Source organism: Apteryx rowi, unplaced genomic scaffold (assembly GCF_003343035.1).
Source record: "Apteryx rowi isolate R43461 unplaced genomic scaffold, aptRow1 scaffold_364, whole genome shotgun sequence".
In the NCBI taxonomy this organism is placed as follows: Eukaryota; Metazoa; Chordata; class Aves; order Apterygiformes; family Apterygidae; genus Apteryx; species Apteryx rowi.
The window spans coordinates 232077-254382 of NW_020450130.1; the positions used below are offsets into that span (position 1 = coordinate 232077).

Sequence of the window (22306 nt, forward strand, 5' to 3'; positions counted from 1 at the left end):
TGCGCGGGCGCTGCCTGGGCCGGGGCGCCGCGGTGGACCCGGCCCGCGACATCTTCCGCGCCATGACCGGGCTGTACAGCTCCATCCAGCCTGCCGACTCCGTGTACCTCAGCACCCGCACGCACGGCGCCGTCTTCAACCTCGAGTACTCGCCCGACGGGTAAGGGCTGCGCGCGGCCCGCCGGGCCCCCCCGCGCCGTTCCCCCCCTCAGTTCTCCGGGCCGGGCCCTGCGGGGGCTGCGACAGAGGGGCGCCCTGAGCTCCGGTCTGCAGCCCGCCCGGGTGTGTGCGGGCCGGGGCGGCCGCCGGGGCAGAGCCTGGCCTGGCTTGTGCGTGTGGCTGCGTGGAAACAAAGTGCTGTGCTGTGACGCAACTACACCTCTCCGCTGCCAGTGTTTGCTAGCAGTTGCACAGCTATCACGTTTTTCAGTCGTCTGGTTGCTTTTTCATTTTAGGCTAGTGGTTTTATTACAAACAGTAGGTGCTGAACAGCAGTGATAAAGCAGAAGAGATGGGGCAAAGAGAGGTGGCTTCTGTAGTGGTTATAATACTTGCTAATACTTGTCAGTCCCTTCAGGTCCTTTCTTCAGGAGGAGGGGAGAAAATAAACTGAGACATAAGGATGAGAACAAGTTGGTGGAATCATGGCTTAATCTAACTAGCAAAAATGTTCATATTAGATGTCCTCAGAGTGCTAAACTGCTACTGTTTTGTGAGATGGTTTTGAAAGGAGTTTTTTTGTTGTTGTTTTTTGTTTTTTTTTTAGCTTAAGATTATGTGAATTTTGTGGCCCTGCACCCACAAATGAGATTGGAGATGTATTTCTCAAGACTTGCATAAAAGTATGCACATTAAATGTATGGACATGGAAATTAAACATATGATCAAGTGAGAATTGGGCACATTTAAAATAATGAGAAGTACTGGCACAGCAACTCTGAATTTAGCTTGCTCTGTTCTGAGATGTCTGTATAATAATTGTATATTGTATGCTTTCTTGTTGCATTTTCTTGGTAGAAGGACAGTGTGCCCTGGAGTGGCCTGCAGCATCATTTTCAAAAAGTTCAAAAGTTGAAATATATCTTACCTATGACAACTAGTCAGCTTTTCTGCTTTCAGTGAATTTTCATCAGAACAGAGTTCTGGTTTCCCTGTACGTCAGTGCCCAACAGGATTTGCCTTGGTTACACCGTAATGCCACTATTCAAATTCTAATTTGCTCCTCTATTTTTCAAAGAAGGGCAAAGTTAAGCTCCAGCAATTATCAAAGCCAGTCCTGAGCAGTTGTCCTGTTGCAGGAAGGTAATTTATTTTATAGCTCCTCAGCAAAGTGTACTTAAGGTTGGAACATAAGCTTCCCAAAGCACTGTGTTCTGTCTTCAGTTGTGTGGCATAGAGGCTAAAGTCTTCTTAGGCTAGGAAGTTCTTCTAGCTTAGCTACAGTGATATGAGGAAAAATACCCATGTGTAGATATGCTATGTTGGTATAAAAAGTGTAGACTGCAGTTGTTGCACAACTGTGCTTTAGTTTAAAGTTATTTGTGCAAGTTTCTATCAAAAGGTATAATTCTGTAATCTTCCTGCCATGCTTGTGCCTGATGCTCGTGAAGTTGCACTGCAAGCTAGACTAGGGACCTTACCCAGCTGAAAATGAATCCAGCCCAAAGATCCTTGTGGGAAAGGAATGTATTCCCTAATTGGGCACTTTGTGTGGATGGCTGAGTGTTTGGGCCAACACACCAGAAGTGATATTAGACTTGTTAGGATTGGGCTTCTGTTATCTTAATACCAAATAAAACTACCCAAACCTTGTTTACTTTTCTTCGACTCTGTGCTGATTAGATTCACTGCTGTGTTCTTATTCCTTGTCCATCCATAGCTGCTTCTGCCTCCTCAAAATACTGTTCCAGGACCAAGGCTGGGGTTGGAGTTGTTTGTGCATTACCAGCTAGACCTGGCCTACCTATGGAGAGTTGCTGCTCAAGAACTCATTTGGCTGGCTGAGGAGGACTAGTGGGGCATGCTATCCTCTTGCCATAACTGTTAAGTTCTGGTCAGAGTTGTTGCAGTGTTGGGGGAACTTAACGTTTGTTTTAGGTCAGCTTCACTATTTTAGCAGGCCAAACTTAACTGTCACTGTAATGTTAGCGGTATTTAAAATCAGGCCATTTCAACATATATAAAGCAAGTAAGTATTAATTTACTAGGATAAGCTAATGCGAATCTGGACAACCTCCCAGAATTGTGAACTGCTGATGTTTTCTATGCCTATTGGAGACCTTTGTGAATTCTATTAACTTATCTTTGTTCTCATTCATGAGTAGTGTGTATTCTGGAAAAGGTCTTTGATTTTCATCTCCTGGGAGAAGTCTTCAATAGCTGTTGATATTTGTGAATGGATACCTAGAGTCTTGTCTTCATATGGGGAAGAAAAGGTGCTTTGTTCAGTGGGTAATGTCCTTCAAAGCATAGTTCATAAAAGCTGGCCTGTTCTCTGCAAATGAATTGGTGATGCAGTAAGATGTTAGGTCTTGCTCCAGACTTTTCTGTGTCCTTAGAATAGTAACAATGGCTTGTTTTGGTGGCCGTTGCCAAATTAATCTTAAAATGCATGGATAACCATTAGCCACTCTGCCAGCCTGACTCTCTGCTAATGCCAAATTTAGACTGGTGCCAATGTCTTGCTATTGCTGCCTCTGAGCATTAGTTCTTTGACAAAAGTTATTTTGTTTTCTAAATGCAGCAGTGTTATAGAACTCTGTTTTTTGTGTAGTTAATAACAAGTGATGTCTGATAGCAATCCTCCTGACTTCTTGTTATTTTAAAAATTAACTTCTACATCTAAACTTCTTATAGTTTTAGCAAGAAATGACCGAGTTGTGAAGTGGCCAGATATTTTAAATAAACCTTTGGACTGCATTTCTGCCTTGAGCAGGTGCTGGCTTCATGCTGTTCTGATTTAGAAAAATGCATTTGGCAAAGCTCCTTGAATAGTCAGATTATTGATAAATTCTTTTCAATTTGGTCTAAAAGTTCTGCTGCTTCTGAGTACGTAGACTGAGTGTTGTCTTTATGCTGCTTTTGGGTTGATGCCAAAGTGAATAGTCATGCAAGTCAGTATTATGGAAGGAGAGGAGCAAACATTCCTGTTTAGCCTGAAGAAGCAAATCATTGTACTTCCAGCACCAGGTGCCTGATATGAAGTAGTCCTGTAGCTTAGGTAAAAAACTGTAAAGATCTGTGYGGAATACTGTCATAGTTGATCATAGATGCAGATTGAGGCAGTTGTTTTCATATGTTGATCTTCTCTTTATTAGAGCTAATACAGTGACAGAGTGTGAATTATTCACAAGGTGTCTTACAGATAATTGGTTCATAACATGTGACCAGCATTCCAGTACTCTTAACACTTGCGCATGCTACACTTCTGTGTTTAAGTATGGCTTCTATCAGACTGTTGCATTTTACAGAGCCTTTCAGTTGATGATGTCACTCTGAAATGCAAATTACTGTAACATCTCAGAACCCCCAAAAAACTGTTTCCAGTGAATGGATAAAGGGAGACCACAAAATGGACACAGTCATATGGAAATTTGCAGTAGAATTTGAGAACAGAATTCCTTTCCTCTTATTCTCGGGTACCCTCATCTGCTGTTTTCCTTCTTGCAGCAGTCAGCAAATGTGTGCATATGAACAAGGTGGCAGGTTTCATGCCAGAACTTTTCTTTTTCTTTTCCCAACAAGAATGACTGAGTTTAAACACAAAGCACTGTATTGATGGGATAATTACACTCAAATAAGATTTTTTAAAAAGTGAAGTAAATAAACTTAACTGTGTGAATTGACTAATATTGTCATTGGATCTTATGAAGTACACAGCACTTATAAAACAGTCATCTTGCATTTAAAACAATGAACTGAAAGATCATATGGTCTGTCCAGTGAATGAGTAGCTGTGCATTAATTTATTGCAACAACCAGTCTGGAAAAGGGTCATCGTTTCACTTGAAAAGGAGGTTGAGAAGTTAACTGAACCGAAAGAATAAAACAACAAGCTGTTTTCTGATGTGTTTTTTGTGAATTAGAGGGTGCTTAAAAGAAGTCATCTAGAAAAAGGCAATTGAAAAAATATAAATGTTGTTGTAGGCTCTGTGCACTGTGAATAAAAAAACAAGCTAGATAACAACCCAAGTGTTTTTTCCATGAGGTTAGGGAATGATGTTTAGCTAGGGAGGCATAGATGTCATGTTTTACTAAATGCAAATGCTTCTTTTTTGCTTTATTCTTCTGCAGGTCAGTGCTGACTGTTGCTTGTGAACAAACTGAAGTCCTGCTTTTTGACCCAATATCTTCAAAGCACATTAAAACTCTCTCTGAAGCTCATGAAGACTGTGTAAATAATATCAGGTAAGCCATAAGGGAATAAAAGGCCTAATTTTTCCTTACTATAGATGTGTTTTTTTTATAATAGTATAATAAACTTTGTGTGCACTTTCTTGGTGGGGAGTGGGTTTGTATAGCCATCAGGTTGCAGTTTGCTTTGTGTCATTTCCTTCTCCTCTGCAATTGTGGGTGGGGAGGGCTAGAAGGGGAATAAGAAGGAATCTGATAGTGGTGGTATATAATGCAGCCAGGTGTTCTTTTTCATGGAGGAGCTGCAGTTTATGGGAGGGGAAGATTATTCAAGATGTTATCAGCTGTTTTAACTAGTCTTCAGAATGCCCTGAATGAACACAGTAAATCAGAATGCAACTGTATGGTTTATGTTTAAAGCATAAGTCAAGACTGTAGAAAGGTCAAACATCTGTATGAAATTTGGCTGATGTTTTGAATTAGTTTTAGTACAAAACTGGAATATAAGGAGTAACATGTTGTAAGGGTTTTAACTGAGCTCTGATTTCAGAGATTAGGTTGCAGCCCTCACTGGGCAGGTCATTCCACATCTCCTTTTGCTCTTGATGTTTGGCCGGCAGCAGTCGAATTGCTGGATTGTGAGAGTAATTGCCATTGATACATAGAAATTTCCAAACAATGATTGGGTGGTTGAAATGCAGGCATTAAATTGAAGAGCTGGGAAAGTGAAATGGCTTCTGCATTCAACTTAAACTCAGGCCTTTATGGTTTAAATCCTTTTGCTTGTTCTCAGGATGAAGAGGGTAACTGGCAAACACAAGAACCCAAATTATGAATACATGTCATGTGATGGTTTTCCTTATTTGTGCTATTTCTACCTGTTCTGGGACTGAGGATAAATATTTAAACTTGAAATGTGTTTTTTTGTTTTTTAACTCATGAACAGTATTGTAGCCCCCCTTCACTCAGCTTCTCTGAGCTTCATCTGGGTGAAAGCATCTAATCAGTCAAATCTAGACTATCTTTCTTTAAATCACTGTGATGTGCAGTGAAATTGCTGACAGCTGTCAGGTTCACACTTCTGCTCAGCAAAAAAAAGAGCTTTACAGAAGCCTTCTGAGCATTTCCCCCCAAAGGAGCTGAATAAAATGTGGTGTATTAACGGCCTCCTGAGTTCTTGAGATAAACTGATGCTTTTCACAAACTGCCTGTCCGTTTCAGAAGAAGAAATTGAAGTTTTACATCAGTTAGATGCCTTTCCAGAGAGGCTAATGTGAATGTTGGGGCTAGCTGACACAGATAGAGGAAAGGATAGTGAGAACTGCTCTTTTATTGTGAAAATTCAGCTCTTTGGATGTTTTGTCAGTGATTCTCATTTAAATGTGCTTAACTTACAGATAAAAACTAGCTGACAAGTAAAGTCATGCTGTCAAGATACCTTGAAGTCAAAGGCAAACTTTTGTTTTGTTTTGTTTTTTGTTTTTTTTGTTTTTTTAATATATCCCTAATTCAGTATCTGATCCTTACCCTCAAATGACTTCCAGCTGGAGTGGTATGTACACTGAGTTTTGGCTGAAGACTGGAGATCATCAGGGTAAACAATTATCAGCTGATTATATTAAGTACTTAATCTGATGATTGTAGCAATCTAACTAACACAACCCATAGCCTTTACCATTGTCTCATCTTCCAAGTCTCCTTATGTGACGTTAGTGTACCTGTCATTACCTCTGTTCTGTAAGCATGGACTCAAGTCTTGTAAAGTGCTGCAGGTGCGTATGGAGTGATATATACAGAGGCATTCACTGCTGCATTAAAGCGTAGCATAGCCCTGCAGAACTGTAACTTAAGTTGTGAGATACAGAGTCATTTGAGTTGAAAAGAATTTCATGGACTTAATCTTCAAGTACACATCTTTAGTGAAAGAGTCCACTTCTTATTAACTCTTAAGAGCATAAATTTAGGTAGTCTCTGCCACTTTTGCAGTTGTTATGTGCTAACATACTGAGATTTTCAAAGATATTCTGGAATTCCCATGCTAGACAGTTCTCTGTTTGCACTTTGTGTGTATCTGGATTTGTGTATTTGAAGAGACCAGCTTTAGGTGCCTGCCTCTGAATTCAAACACACTGTAAGGTGGAGAAAGGCAGGGCAAAAAAAGTGGGAGCTAAGCCCCTTGCCTTAGGATGGAGACTGAGACTGTCCAAGGTGCTACAAAAACTTATTGGTTGCAGTAGGTTTATGTGGCACATTCTTCAGGCTGTAGCTACAATGAGCAGTGTTCCTAAGGTTTTGTGAAGCTGGAGGTGCTCTGCAGCAGAGGACAAGCAGACAAAGATTTAAATTTCTTTGAGATTCTAGGGAAATATGCACACAATGACTGTTTTCAGATTTTAATCTAGTAAGCATTTGCAAGAAAGCAAAGTAATGTAAAACAAGTGGATAGTCAGGTGAGTAATATATAGACCAAGCTATCTGCTGGATTAATTCTCTTTAAAAAAGCAGCATTGTATATCTTGTGTAAGAAACATGGGGCTGGCTTTTGGGGTATTTTGTACAGGAGTGTAATTTGTCTCAGGTATCTGCAAAGTTGTGGTCAGATCATAGAATCAGAGTAAATGAAAAGTGTAAGTTCGAAGGGACCTTGGAAATCATCTGTTCCAACTTTCTGTTAAAAACAGGTCCTTAGATTAGCTTATCCAGGTCTCTGTCAAGCGAAGTCTTGAATATTTCCAGCGAGATTCCACCAATTCTCTGTGCCACAAGCCAATAAGGCAGGACATTTTTGAAAGTAGGTTCGTTAATCAACTTCCGTCACAAGCTTTGGGACAAATGCTGTGTTCTGCCTATTGTAGTGATGTCAAGATCCAGTAAGATCTTCCTCCGCTTGCTTTCCTAACTGACAAAATGAAGTGCTAAGTAATAATATGTGGTGCAAAACAGGCAGACTCTTTCAAACTGAGGGGTTCAGGAGTTAATTAAGGAAGCTTGGACACAAAGTATGTTGGCTGAGCTGGTGGGATGTGTACTGTGTGGAGCAGCAAGGCTTGAAAACAGTAGGGGACTTCCAACAGGAGTAACAAAAGCAACCTTTTCAAAAAAGATCTAATTTGAATGGAGGGAGCTTATGTCTGTGGTGGGAAAAGGAGGAAGATTTGAAGAATAATACGGGAAGAATGAGGGTGGATATGTGGTTAGAACTGAAAAGTAAAGTATGATTTTAATTTATCAAGGGCCATTAGGATCTTGTTTAGTCTGAAATGAAAGTATAGGATTGCTGTGTCTTTTGATGCTGCCTATCCAGAGTACCAAAGGGATCTGGCAAAAATAGGAAAGACTAAAGACATAACTTAGGTATAGTCTAGGATATCAGACTCCTTTTGCAGGGACTGCCAGACCAGTCAATAGGAATATCTTGCCAGTCAGTGATCTAAAAACTGACCAGTCATAGGTTGGTTGTGCTTCGTTCAGACATGGTAAATTTAATTAAAATTGAATACTGTTCAGCTGGGTAACTGCTTTAGTTACCACAGGGATTCTGTGTGAGCGTGTCTCCTGTTCAATCTTTAAATTATTTCTTTAAAAAGAAAAAGAAATCCCCTGCTATGCTTCTGTATATCTGCTACATTCCTGTAGGTTCATTCCTAGAAATGCTGGGATATGAAGCGGTGGCATAGTTCTGTTTTTTTAGCAGAACTGTAAGTTTTATTGTCAAACATTCTCCTATAAATTAATCTCTTTGGTCGTTCTGTGTTTTTTTTCCAAATTAACTTAAATCCAAGTTTATAAACATTTAAATTAGAGAAGGTACTAAGCAGCCATAGATGTATTTCTGTCCAATTTGCAGGTTTCTAGATAATCGACTGTTTGCAACTTGTTCTGATGACACTACAATAGCACTTTGGGATCTAAGAAAGCTGAATACAAAAGTATGTACTTTACATGGTCACACCAGCTGGGTTAAGAACATTGAGTATGATACCAATACAAGACTACTAGTAACATCAGGGTTTGATGGAAACGTGATCATCTGGGACACAAACAGGTACGTGTGTGTATGTGTGCTGTTACATTTCTAGAACAGGCAAAGATAGGATTCTTTTACATAAGATGGAAATGCTGTTCATTGAAGGATGCCATAATACATTTTTAAATACTGTGATTAGTTTATAGGCCTTGTAAAGAGTTTGCATTGCCTTGATATAGCAATTGTTTAGCAGGTAGAAAGAGAAGGGGACTTTATTTATTTGCTGAGACTCCAAAATTCAGTTCTTTCATTCTGAAAATGTTGTGTCTTCATTATTATGGCAGGATGAAAATGTGACTTCTGACATGTCATTAAAATCTGATTTAAGTAGGATAGAAAGTAGTGCACAAAAGGAGTTTTGGGGTGGACAAGGATGCTCAGAACATCTTGAACGGTTCTGGACATTATTAGGGATTAGAGTTGGAGTTCATTCCAGCCTTTTTTTTTCCTCTTTTTTTTTTTTTGGCTGTCCAGGTGCACAGAGGATGGGTGTCCTCACAAGAAGTTTTTTCACACCCGCTTTCTTATGAGAATGAGGTTGACACCAGACTGTTCGAAGATGTTGATCTCGACCTCCTCTGGATATCTTCTGATTTTGCATGACCTTGATTTGAACAAATCTTTAGAGGTTGGCAGCTACCCAATTTTAAGAGCTAGGAGAACTACATCAGGCTCAGGTGAATGCTCTTGTGGGTCTGTAAGAGTCTTCTGTGGTAGAGGTGGTGTATGTGATACTCCTAGCTAACAAAAGAAGTTAGAGGTGGAGTCAGATTCTGAAGAGGAACTCTGATAATGGTAGCTGTTCTGTTCAAGGGTTGCATACATCTGTATTGTAGTATGACACATTCTGAGTCAATGAATAAAGTGTCTAAGGTGATTCTTGATACCAAGACTTCAGTAATACAGAAGGTAGAGCCTGTGAAAGTGTCACCTCAGGCTGGTAATCTCTAGTTTTATTTATCTAACATCCTTGGTCCTATAATAAAAGAAATGTAAATGAGCTGGATGTGTATACTCTCCAACAATTACTAATGACTGTTGTGTAGTGCTGTAATTATTCTCAATGGCAGACCTGGTAGAATCACATGCTCTGAAATTTTACTGCTTGTTTCATCCTGCTGTGTGGCAGTGCCAAAGCAAAATAGGGGCAGTTACTAGAAACTCTGCCATTTGGGGTGTCTAAATATAAAAGGAGTGGCCTGGGGGAGAAGTTTATGCTACAGCTTCTAGTAATGACAGTGCATAAGAAGGAACGAATGGAATTTGCCTGTTATTTGCAATAGTTTGTTGCGCTGGTAGTTTGTTTGTATGAGGCACAAACATAATGGTACTTTTAGGCTATAAATTGAGCTGTCTGCAATTTTTTGAAGTGTTTTCTTAAGAAGATGAACCCCTCTCCTTCCCCCCTCTCAAGGCTTTACTTACCATTCCTAAGGAAGGTTAAGTGAGGGACATATACAGCTAAAAAGGCCATTCTTAATGTTATATTCATGTGGCTGATGCTCTTTGCAGATACAACATCTACAAGTTCATCTGGTCCTCGAGCTGTTGGTTCACCATGTCACCAGAATGATTCAGGCCCACTGTCTGAGAAACATGTGTCACGGTCCTCACAGCGAGAAGGTGGGTCAAATAAAGAAATCATGGACTTTTGATTTTTTGTAACCAAAAGAGGCCAGAGTATAATAGTGAAAAACTGCATTTTTGTTTCTTTTGATTTTAGAAGAAAAGTGTTGCTATGATTTTTGTAAAACCAATAAATAGCACTGCACAGCAAAGTCTGGAGATCTAATTTTTTTTTTTCCCAAGAAGTCTGAAAAAAGGCAAGAAGATATTTATTTTGTATTAGTACATTATCTCTGTTATGCAGAGATACTGTCTTTTCTTTGTTTTTTTTCTTTCCTTCAACAAATTTCACATGCATGATCTCATTTAAAAAAAAAAAAAAAACAGCAGAACTTAGCCCTCATAGCTGTGTTCTGCTATTTGTTTGCCTTACTGATAGAATTAGGTTTCTGTTGTTTCTCTATGCAGAGTTGATAGCATGGAAAAAGAGTAGATAATTGGTTAGGTTCTTAAGGGTTGGCAGAATTATTTGTGAAGTTCTGATTTACAAAGCAAATCCTAGCTAAATACAAATTATTAAAAGCGATGAAACTGTGCTTAGCAGGCTGGGTCTGGTCTTGGATGCCCCTTCAGAGAGTCAGCATGAACTTGGACAAAGTGGCAAGTATTTGTGTAACTCACTTGCCACTTTAAAATAAAGATAGTGTTGAGCTTTAACTGTTTACAGTTGTAAGATAACCCTCCTTCTTTCTCGACTATGATTATCTGGACCCCAGGGTATGATTTATCTGCAAAAATCTCTTTATGGGTTAGTGTAGAAAGGAGGCAAACTGCAAATAGCTCGATAGACTTACAAGAGTTTGGAAGGGACATCATGCAGGTTTGATAACCAGTAGTTCCTTACAAGAACAGCACTCTTCAAACATTGTTTTAATGATAATGAAAAGTTTACGTGTGGACGCTTATCCCTGACTTAGTTCATGATATGAGACAATTTTAACTTTGGTCTTTGGAGATGATTTTTAAAAAAGGGTCTTTGGAATCAAGACTGAGCCCTCAGTATTAACTTCAGTTGTTAGTATAACCTCTTTTTTGATTTATACTTCCATAAAGCTAATACAGTCTTTCCTAGCAGTTTGATGCAAGCTTCACATGCTTGACTAATCTCAGAGTAGACTGAACAAAGAGGTGAAAATGAATCAATAGAGTGCGTTACACTTAAAGTTGACTTCCCTTCTTAGGTGGATCACCTAGAAATAGTCTGGAGGTCTTAACACCAGAAGTTCCTGGAGAAAGAGACCGTGGGAACTGCATTACATCACTGCAGCTCCATCCAAAAGGGTGGGCTACACTTCTGCGATGCTCAAGTAATACAGATGACCAGGAGGTAAAACAAAAATATTTTTTTAAAAGGTACTTTGAATAAGATGTATTGATCATACAACTATGTTGAAAATTCCTTCTTTTCAGGTAAATATTGAATCTGAATAAATTAGTTAATGCACTTTTAAATGAAATAATTTTACACTGAGGTTATGAAGCTTTTTTTTAATGGCTTCCCTGTAAGACTTTGTATTTTGCATTTATGTTTTTGATGCCTAGCTCTTTCAGAGAATACTTCTTAAAGTATAAAGCTCTATTAGAAGGTTTCAGACAGTACTTGTCCTTCCAGCTATGTGATTAAAAAAAAAAAGAGAGAGAAAAAAAAAAGGTACCTGTCAGAAAATGGAAGGAGGGTACTTGGAAAAGACACAAAACACACTCACCAATACCCAACTCTGTAATTGTAAGTTGAGCAGACCATCTCTTCTGAAGTTCCTTCAAGAATGTTTTTGCTCAAATGCCTTCAGAATATTTTTGTCCATCAGTGTCGCAAGGGTAAAGTAGTCTTGCTGTGCTGATGAATGCTTTTTAGAGACTGCTTTTGTACTGCTGTGAAAAATCTTATGGCATATTTTTGCATCTTCTTGAAACTGCCACATTTATAGATTTGAACATAATACACTTCAGTCACTCAGAAATAACGAAAATTTTTTTTCCATGGACTATGTAGAAAAAGCAAGAGCCTGAAGGTTGTGGTTTGGGAACACCTGCTTTTGAAAAAGTAGCTTCCAGGTTAACTCAAGTTCACTTATAACTTAAATCCAAGCCAGAACCTTCAGAACATCTGGATTCTACCACACAATGCTTTTCTGACCATCTTATTCTCTTAAGGTTATTTCAAAATCATTGTGACAGTTGTTCGGACATCTCTGTTTAGTCTGCAAAGACATTGGGGTTTTATATTTGTTTTTGCCCAAAAAAAACAACAAAAAGATTTCTCTGAATACTTAGTGAGTGATAAATAGTTTAGTTAATATGATAGTTGACATAAATTGAATTATAATGGAAAAAAGCCACTCTTTTTAGCTTTCTGCAGATCTGGTATAAACAACCGAGTGGAAACTTAGCAGATTTATTATCAACTTCATTATTGACACTGTCAACTTAATATCAAACCATTATGCAACACAGAATTTTTTGCAAATGCAAATATTAGATTGGGTTAATACTGACAAATGACCTAGTTATTTCCTACAGTCCTGGTGTCTACCTTAATCTTTTCTGTGAGCATTCATACAAGGTGTGTGTTCTCATTGTGTTTACTACAACAGAATACATTGAACAGAACTAAGAACATTTCTTCTGTCTTATAGCTGGAAATCTTCAACACTGTCTGAATCTTTCACAATGATGTAAACTTAGTTTGTAATAATGGATTTGCATTTGGTTTGAAGTTAAATGATTACATTCTGCATTAATGTTACAAACTGGCTATAGAGCTGTTCATAACATTCTTTCAAAATCTATATCTGTCATTTGCGAGATGTTTTTCCATTTTAAGTTAAGAGTACAAAATACCAGTGAACAACTGTAAATTACTGTAGGCTGAGTTCTGTTTTTTTCTACATTTCTTTTAAGTGTTTACCTGATTAGACTAGACTCCTGTCAAAAGGATTAGGCTTTACTATTTCCAGTTAAAAATTAGATTTGAAAGATTACATCTGGCAGACGAACCTGATAGCTCACTTATTTAATGTCAAAGCTACTTTTTTAATTGAACTGTCTATGCAAAACAGTTAAAGGGGAAAAGATGCCAAGGGACAAATCTATTTTCAATGGTTCGTAGTAAATGCTTATCAAAAGTAGATAGGCAACTGTGGCTATTCCTCTGTTTACTTTATCTCTAGCAAGAGTAAATGAGTATTTGAACATTCTTTCAATATTCTTTTCTCTGCCTCTCTCTTTAGTGGACCTGTGTCTATGAATTCCAGGAAGGAGCTCCTGTGCGCCCTGTCTCACCTCGTTGTTCTCTGCGATTGACTCATTGCATTGAAGAAGCCAATGTAGGCCGGGGGTACATAAAAGAACTTTGTTTCAGTCCTGATGGTCGGATGATTTCATCCCCGCATGGCTATGGGATCCGCTTGTTGGGATTTGACACACAGTGCAGCGAACTTGTTGACTGTTTGCCCAAAGAAGCTGGTCCCTTACAGGAAATCCGTTCCCTCTACTCTCACAATGATGTAGTGCTGACAACAAAGTTTTCTCCAACACACTGTCAGATTGCCTCGGGGTGCCTTAGTGGACGTGTTTCTTTGTATCAGCCAAAGTTCTAGGCACATCCTTACATCAACAGGAACTTCAGATGTTTGTGTTAATAATTACTTCAGTTTAGTTGAAGTGTGTTCTTTTTGAAATTGTGTAAATTCAGATAAGATCATAGTTACTATGGTCTGTGAACATAACAATGAAGCAAGTTCCCAGTCCATCTCTGTATGCATTCTGATACTGCATCCAGAAGTAAGGCTCCGTGCATTTTGTTTTCAGCCTTCCGTGCGGACCTCTGCTCCTGCTGATTCTGTGCCATTGCGTCGTCTTTCTGGTTGGTCTGCCCAGTAATGCTTGTTCATCTTTCATTTCTACATGACTTAAAGTGGGCGCTCTGAAAGAAATGTAAATGGAGTATGGATAATAGTTCAGCCAAAACTTACCCAGGTCCCACTGGTACGACACCTCTTTGTTCCAGAGGAACTGGACTTCCTCACATACATTTGCTTGGCCTTTTCTCTTGCTGAAACTACTATACAATGATTATTAGATAATGGAACTGGTTTTGTGCATACTAGATTAGTTACTGCCACAAAAAGAAAACATTTTCATTTATATACGAATTTGGTTATTTGTGATTGGCTAGAAAACATAGTAAACTTACTGTAATGTTTTGCTGTAGTTAAAATCTTTTTAGGCTGTTTTTCCTTAATTGTATATATTGTGTTTACTGCCAGAAAGAAAAGATTCTGGATGGAGATGTAGCTGCATTTTCCTCAAGAGAATTTAGTAGAAGACTGGGGCAGGGAAACAAGAGTTGAATGGGTAAAAATCTTGCCATGTAATCACTGCAAATTAACTCTTCAGAATGTTTCTCGTAGAATGGAAGGTTAGCTGGCCTCTGAGCAAATTGTATTCCTTAGCCACTGGGGTTTTGTCACTTTTATTGTGGGAAGCTTTCTTCATTGATAACATAAACCTTGATAACATATTTGACACTTAGTCTACAGAATTTTCAGCTGATACTAAAGCCATATCCCAAGTACATAATGTTCTTCTGTACCTTGCATACACTATTGTTATGAGAGGAATTGGTCTAGGAAGTGTCCATAACTTCATCAGATAAGCACTTCAAATGTATTGTCAGTTGGAATAGATTAAAAGCATACTCTGTCTAAAGTAAGGTCTATCTGGATTTAACTGGACTTATTACAAGATGTGAAAAATGTTAATGTTTAGCATTAATTCACATATTAAGTATGAATGCCAAGTTTTACTCCTTGAGTTAATACAACTAACCTGGTGAAGGTAATTTCAGTCTCTTCTGGACATATCTGTTTATATTATTCTCACCACTTGCAGGTTCTAAGGTAATTTTTTGAATATTTCACTAAGATTTTACTGACAAAACATACACTGAACTGTACAGGAAGCTTTACCTAAAAAGGATCATCATATTTTGGTATTTAGATTCAGTATCTGCAGCTTGACAGAAAATGCTCGTTGAAGGCTGACTGTTGCATCTTTTTGCAAAAATTGTTTGTTTACTGTTTGGGGAAAAAGTAGACATCTCTGAAGATGAAATAGCTGGAAATACATAAAGCTGACAATCCTCTGATGTCATTTTGAATTTATGTAGGTAATGTTCTCTGTGGTGCTGGTGGAGGAGTCATTGAAACTTAAGGCTTCTCTGCAGTGTGAGAAAAACTTAATCTTAAACTTTCTAATTCTGGTGGTGAATTTCTTTAATAATAAGCCTTTAATATCGGATATTTGATAATCTGAGGACTGGACTAGTTAATTACTCTCCCTTGGGTTTTCATCATTTCCAGCAACTGAGTGATAAAGGACTAAATGGAAATAGATGAATATTTGCAACTGAGACACATCCTATTCTTGGATAAATGTCCAAAGTTTTATAGTCTCATGTTTTTTAATGGAATTGTTCTGTGGTTGTCTCTCAGTAGAATGTCTTCCCAGCTGGAGGAGGCAGAATTCTTCTTTAAGTAAATGTCCTGAGTTAACTTAAAATGCAGAGGTCTGCTCATGATCTTCTCAGCCACTAAAAATGTCCCATAGCATACATCTTCTGAGCAATTCTCCTATTGCTGAAACTACTGCCTTGAACTCAAAATTACACTCAAAATTCCCGTTTATGATGGGAAGTCATGAACTAAGGGATATCCCCTATTTTTTGAAAATGAACACCGTGACTCTTGAGTTCAAACACTTAAATATGTAAGTGCTTTCAGAAGACTGTAAGAAGCTATTCATAAAAAGGTACTTTCTTCTCTCCAAGCAAATTGGCCAAGTCATGAAAAATAGGGCTTAGTGACTGCATAATAAAGTTTGTATAGTAGTGTAGAAATACATCAGCCTACCCAGACCAGTTAGTTATATAGCATTTCCATTGACATCCATGTCCTTTAATGTGTGTATTATATTACAGCCTGCAAACCCAAATCTAAATTGCAGGCAGCTTGGATTTGTTGGTTTATTAGAAACGCTTGAGAGAGACTCTTCTGGTCTGTGACATAAAGTACTGAAAGTGAAGTGTGCAAGTAATAATGACAGTGCTGGAAAACAATTTTCTTATGCAAAGAAGGAGCCTAACTGCAAGGTGTTTTTAATTAACAGGCTGTTTACACACACACAAAAAAAATCTGTGTGTGGAGAAAACACTGGATACTGTGTTCTTGAAACTAATCCAGTGGAAGTGTTAAATTTACTGTGATCAACCCAGGAGAAGTAGATAGATTCTGAAGTAATTTGAAATCAGAATGGAAGGTGGCTATACAAACACGTAGATTTTTCTCTGCTCTCCTCCATTAAAAATGGAGTAAGAGGCCCATCAGTGTAAAACAAACAAACAAAAAAAATACCCCCAAAAACCCACTGTTTTTCCTCCAGCCTCTCATTCTGTGGACCATGAGGACTTTTTCCATAGGCCACCTCTTCTTATAGGCTGCTGCTTTCTCAGCTTATGTAATGTTTTACTAAGCATCATTTAAGGAACTGTAGGAAACATTCTGAATAGCTCCTAAATACTATTTTCACAGACTTGAAACATGTTCATTTTGGAGGCTAAGAAGCACCTGTGAAGTCAAAACAGTTTTTGGTTATTTCATGGCTGTTTTTTCTTTTTTCTTTTCTTTTTTTTTTTCCTAGTAAGACTATCAGAATTCCCTGAACTGGTAGATTGCTTGTGACTTTAAACTATGCCTGTTAATACGTACTGAGTTTTAGTTTTTTAATTCTACCTCATGACATGCTGTTTTTTATAAGATTATTGTTCTGAAATATTGGACACTAACTGTTCTGTATAAAGAATTGAAACTATAAAGTGGCACATGTCATATTGCATCTAAATACTACATACTGTGCAGAGCACCAAGAGTGATAGTTTAACCAGATTTGGTCATAGCTCTGAAAACCAAGACCATTGAGAAGTGTGAGACTGATGGTAGCAGTTGACCTGGTTGAGGGTTYTGATGATGTGTTGATGCTTTTGTAGTGTGTACAGCATGAAAAGGAGCAGGTGCATTTTATATTAAAACAGATTCCATCCATGTAAACTATTAGGAATGTTGCCTAATTCTTCTGATTAAGTATGCAATAAGTTTGAATTAAAATGAGTAGATAACCTTAAGTTGTGAGTGATTACTCCTCTGCACCAATACTTGGAAGTTTTCAATGAAAGCTAGGATATTTTACCTATGAGGTTCACCTAACAGTTATCCTGAAATTGTATTCAGTATTATAACTGATATGCCTTGCAGTTGCATCTTGGGGGAGGGAATGATTTTTAGCTTTTGTCTTTCTAAATTGTATTATCCTGCCTTACTGAATTAATGAAGTAATTTGTGGGTGAGCTTTGGATTATTTCTAGATAGCAAAAAAAAATTTTACTGCTACATATCAAAAAGCAAATTCTTAACTATCAGCCCTTAAACTTCAAAGGGGAAGAACTATTTAAAAAAACAAAAAGCTGTCATAGACAAGAAAATGTTTCAAATGATAGATTGAATTATGAACTTTGCATTAATAGCAAAATGCAGTAGTGGTTTATACCAGTTTCTCTTTACACTGGTCTGTTTTAGACCACTCAAGTGTTACACCACTTGCTAAATTTTACAGTATTTCTACTGAAGATAGAACTTAGTTTGACTGTAAAGCATGTAATATGCTTTATAAATGCATGGTTTCACATTCATGAAATATTGTAGTAAAATAATTCTTCCATTCTCAGCATGTCTGATCAGCAGAAGCAGATAAGCTGCATGGTAAGATCTCTGTAACAACACTAGTATGTTTGAAGGCAGTTAACCTTTTGTAATAGTCTAGGGACCGTTCTTATTGGAATTAAATGCATTTTCTGAATATTCCATTAGAGGTCAGTTTTTAAATCACTACAGCACTGTTAGTTTCTGGGGGTGAGAAAGAAGAAACTGTTAATGGGATTACCAAATGACATTTTTGTATATGTACTTTCTCTGTATTAGGTATGTTTGTGTATTTCAGTATACACATACACATACAGCCATGGAGAATCAGTATGCTTGTCAGACATGGTTAGTTCAGGGGAAAATGTAGCTAGTATGCCTCAAAAACGCAGTTGGTGGTAGGGAAAAAGCACAGTGACTTAGACAACCCCCCTCATTCCAGGGTTTGTTTGCAGGCTTGGAGTCTTGGTAAGGACACTTTTTTTATTGCCTAATACCAGAGTTAGAATGTAGATGTCACCTGTAAAGGAATTTTAGGTAATACTGATGTGAAGAAGGGGCCTGATAGCAAAAAACACAAGTCTGTTGCTCTATGAAATTTTGACTGTTGACATCAAAAATACACTTGCCAAATGAAAGTTAAGAAAAATCTAATTTACAAAATTGGAATAGAAGGAAAAAGTTGACAGTGTCCATAATATTTCTGTCCTGGAGGAAAAATAAACCTTTTCATTTCCTGATATCAGTTGATGGTGCTTTTTTTTTTTTTAAGCACTAAGTATTCTCAACCAAGTGCAAGTTGTTTTTTTTAATACAAAAATAAATTGTGTATGTAGAATATTTTGAAATACCTGAGATTTCATAGTAAAATCTTTAGCCTTTTAATGCAATACTAAAAGTATCAGAACTGTTCTGAATATACTGTATTTACAGCCATATACTAATTTACTGTTTGTGGACAGTTTCTCTTGCTTGCATAATAAATTAAGCATTTAATAATTCAGTGAATTTAAAATCTCTTGTAGTTATCTTGCACTGAGCTCTCCACTATGGTGCTTACTGGTTCTTGCCCACTCCCTACTACTAAGAAAGAAAAAAAAAAAAGAGTACTTAGAACAAAACAACCTGGTATCTAACATGTCTGATTCCTCCATCAGTCTACTACAGTCCTTAACATCAGGCATACTTGGAAGAAGAAACAGCTGACTCACAAAGCCTAGAAAGCAAGTAATATGCTGAGGTTAGTATGATAATGACAAAGTAAGACTGTGGTTGATCATTCTGTTGACTGAGGACTTAGCTATGGTTTACAGAGCTCCTTTTGTTCCAACATTAAACCCTTGAAAGCTGCATACCAAAGGCATTGTTGGTCTTAAAATTTTGCTGAAGTTTTGCAATTGTGAGCAGGCAGATGTCAGCTCAAATAGAACAGTGTAAAACTGGAAATGAAAATTACCCATGGCAGAGCAGAGGGAGACAGGTGTGTATGAGGTAGTGTCTTATTCTTGTCTGGTGTGAAAAGACTGCCTCAAACAGTTGTCATTTTCTGCAGGTGTAATTGAATCTTTGTTGTGAAGCTGCCTGTATGCCTGACACTGCTCTCTCTCTCCAGGTTGTGCTTTGACAGACCCAAAACTGTTAAATGGGGTACAAACTAAATTGCGGGTCTTCTGCTTGCCAAAATGGGCAGCAGGAATACAACCCACTAGGAACAATGTCTATTTTTGCTTTGTTTTAAAGGCAGTTCTACCCTGACTCTGAATGGAAGGAAGGCACTGCAAGTGTTCTGGTAATGACCCTGTTCTTTCTGAAATCTTTACCTTTTCCTGCAAATGTGACATTCCATTTGCTCTCTGCAGTATTATACTTCCACTTGCAATGGGTGGAGCTCTAGTAAAGCCATTTGCCACTAGCTAGAGTGAAAACAGCACTGGAGAAGTGTCCCCAGCATCACTGCATACTTAGGACGTATTCTGCATGCCACAACTATTTGCTGATGTGTTTACAGTAAATGAGGTCACAATGCAAGCAGGAGCAATTGTGTTCCTGAGCTGCTTCTGCTCAACATGACACTTGAGTTTAAATCAGAAGGTGGATCTGGGGGAGAAGGCAAATTCTAGCTAAGCAGCTGAGAAAAGAGCACATTCTTGCCCTGATTTTCTATAGAGGCAATTACTGATGCACAGTCCCAATTGTATTGTTTTTGAGTTCCCTTGAAATTTAATGAGATAAGACTGAAACTTGACTCATAACCTGACTTTTTTCTGTAGAAAGCCTTGTTCTTGAGGCACACCTCCAAAGCAGGCAGTGGTAAATAGTCTCTACCCTGTCTAAAATAATGTACTGTATCCAGATTATTCTATCTTGACTCTGGAAAAATACTTTTCAGTCTTGAAAGCACATGTGGCTTTCCCTGCCCCTTCATTAAATGTTTCATAATAAACAACAGGAAAGCTGTCTCATAATTAGATAAATAATAGCATTAGTTTCTATGAGAAAAAATAACCAGCATATCACAACATGTAACTGGCACATGATGTTTATTTTGCATAGCTATTACTGAAGCTTCATACCTTTTCCAGGCATGCTGTCATTTAAGAGCTGCTGAAAGCTACTGACATCTCCTTTATATTAGTTTACTTCTTTTCTATGCAAAAGATGAAATAACCTTGTTTATTTTCTCAATGTAAACAACTAAGAACTGACTGAACTTAAAAGGCAGTTGCAGTTGCTCAGACTCAATTGGCTTAAAAGAGGTAGATCTTCAGAATGGAGATAAGTCTCAAATGGACAGAGCAGTATTTTGTAATATTACTGACCGTTGCTCAAAGTGGTTATTACCCAAATTCTAACCATTTTTCTTCATCACTGCAGTATTTCTGTTAGCAGTGGAATCCCCTTCTTTAGCAGGAAATGATTGTTGTAGTGTCCCAGGAACAGCAGAAGAAAGGCCAGTGATCACAGTGAACCTCTTGCTATAGAGGTTGGTCAAGATTGGCTATAGCTGCTGGCAGCATATTTTTACAGAAGGCTGCACCTGGTTCCTAAACTCTTCAGCTGTTCCACAATGGCCTGATGTTGTTGTGATAAGGGTAACAAAGCGCATTTTGCTTGCATCTGATATATTGCATGGATGCAGCGATGATGGTGACAGTCAACAAAAGATTTAGGATCTTATGCCTGAGCTATCCCATGGAAAAGTATTAACCTGCCAAGGAAGATAACTGAGGTCATGCAGGCCTCTATGTAAAACTTTCTCCTTCACACTAACCTGCAGTAACACTGTTGTTTGCACTATACAACACAGAAATGCTGCTAGCTAGTGGTTAGGTTGAAGATCTCATCCTTCCTGGTCCTAGCTAGATAGCAGTCTAAATTTATGCTAAATACCAGTTGCACTCTTAATATTCCAACTTTTTGAAGTATGAAGTAAGTGAGCTTGGTTATAACAATCTTGAAACTAACCTGAACCAAGCTGTCTTCAGTCTAGCTGAAGCACTGCAATTCCCTTTGTGTTATCTTCTAGGACTGGCAACATATGCTGTTTAGTAAACTACATATTCTATATCCCTTCAACTTGTGTTTAGCCTTGTTGTGTTAAAACTTATACACCTTTCTCTTCACTGATAATTATCTGTCCTCTTACACAAAAACATCCATAATTTAAGCATATGATTCCTTTACTTATACTGAATTTTACAACACAAAGATTATACTTAAGCATAGTTCTATCATGAAACACCTTCACTGTGTTCCATCTAAACATGTGAAATATTAAGCATGAGTAGCACAGATAAGGCCTGCACTTACTCTTTTTCCTATAGTAATGCACATTAGGAATTAGTGGCAGGCTTATGTTAAACTCTCTTTAACTACTCAGATTTCCCCAAATTAGAGAAGCATATAGCATCTTTCACAAGAGAAACAGGATTTACTCTTTTTTTATTCCATCAAGGAGTGATTACAAAAACCAATACACTAGCAAAAATCAGATTCTGCAAGTAACAAACATTCAACAGACGTTTTATTTAAATGCATATAATCACGACACTGAGATAAAAATAATGCTCACTTGTGCCTGGCCATTTTGACTGTGAAGCTAGGTCCTATATTATGATTATATCCATAATGTACTGTTTAGAATTGATCTCTGGGGACAGGTACAGCACATGAATAATAAATGTAATAGCCTCTCTAAAGCTTAGGAAAAGACCAATTCAGAACAGATTCTGAAAGCTTTCCTGTTCACCCCCAAAATAGAGTATTTCATGACATTTGGGGAATTCCTCCCCTCTCCCCAAAGAGAATCAAATAGTTTTTAAGACAATCATCTGGTTGTTGGTCACACTTGCTGTCCTCTTCTCTTCTCTAATGCTTTAAGTCTTACCTCTCTCACCTCCCAAGTCTATAATACAGACAATACTTCACATTTCCACAAGTGTTTCCTAGCATTCAAGCCTACAGAAGTCCTTAAGGGCTTCTCCAAACACTGTATTTCTCCTATCTGGCTGCATCTAAGGTCCTCTTTGGCTGTCTCCTGGTAGGT

General features: G+C 38.0%; 1 protein-coding gene across 2 annotated transcripts; it reads left to right on the plus strand.

Annotated features, from left to right (window-relative positions):
* The first annotated feature begins 62 nt into the window (after positions 1-62).
* On the plus strand, positions 63-17186 carry DCAF10 (DDB1 and CUL4 associated factor 10). Of its 2 annotated transcripts, XM_026073251.1 has the most exons (7): positions 63-160; positions 4294-4407; positions 8201-8398; positions 8855-9057; positions 9893-10003; positions 11188-11333; positions 13237-17186. In XM_026073251.1, exons 1-7 carry the CDS (start codon positions 63-65, stop codon positions 13603-13605), a joined length of 1239 nt encoding a protein of 412 aa, XP_025929036.1. In that variant the 3' UTR covers positions 13606-17186. The 2 variants fall into 2 exon arrangements, with proteins under 2 accessions (XP_025929036.1, XP_025929037.1); XM_026073252.1 differs by lacking the exon at positions 63-160 and having other exon boundaries at positions 4347-4407; positions 8178-8398.
* Positions 17187-22306: the final 5120 nt, after the last annotated feature.

Bases quoted from the DNA above. Each gene is read 5' to 3' on its own strand.
- DCAF10 (XM_026073251.1), top strand. From the start codon at position 63: ATGACCGGGCTGTACAGCTCCATCCAGCCTGCCGACTCCGTGTACCTC. The intron at 8,399-8,854 runs GTACGTGTGTGT...TTGGCTGTCCAG, and splicing joins ATCATCTGGGACACAAACAG to GTGCACAGAGGATGGGTGTC. The intron at 9,058-9,892 runs GTGAATGCTCTT...TGCTCTTTGCAG, and splicing joins GAGAACTACATCAGGCTCAG to ATACAACATCTACAAGTTCA.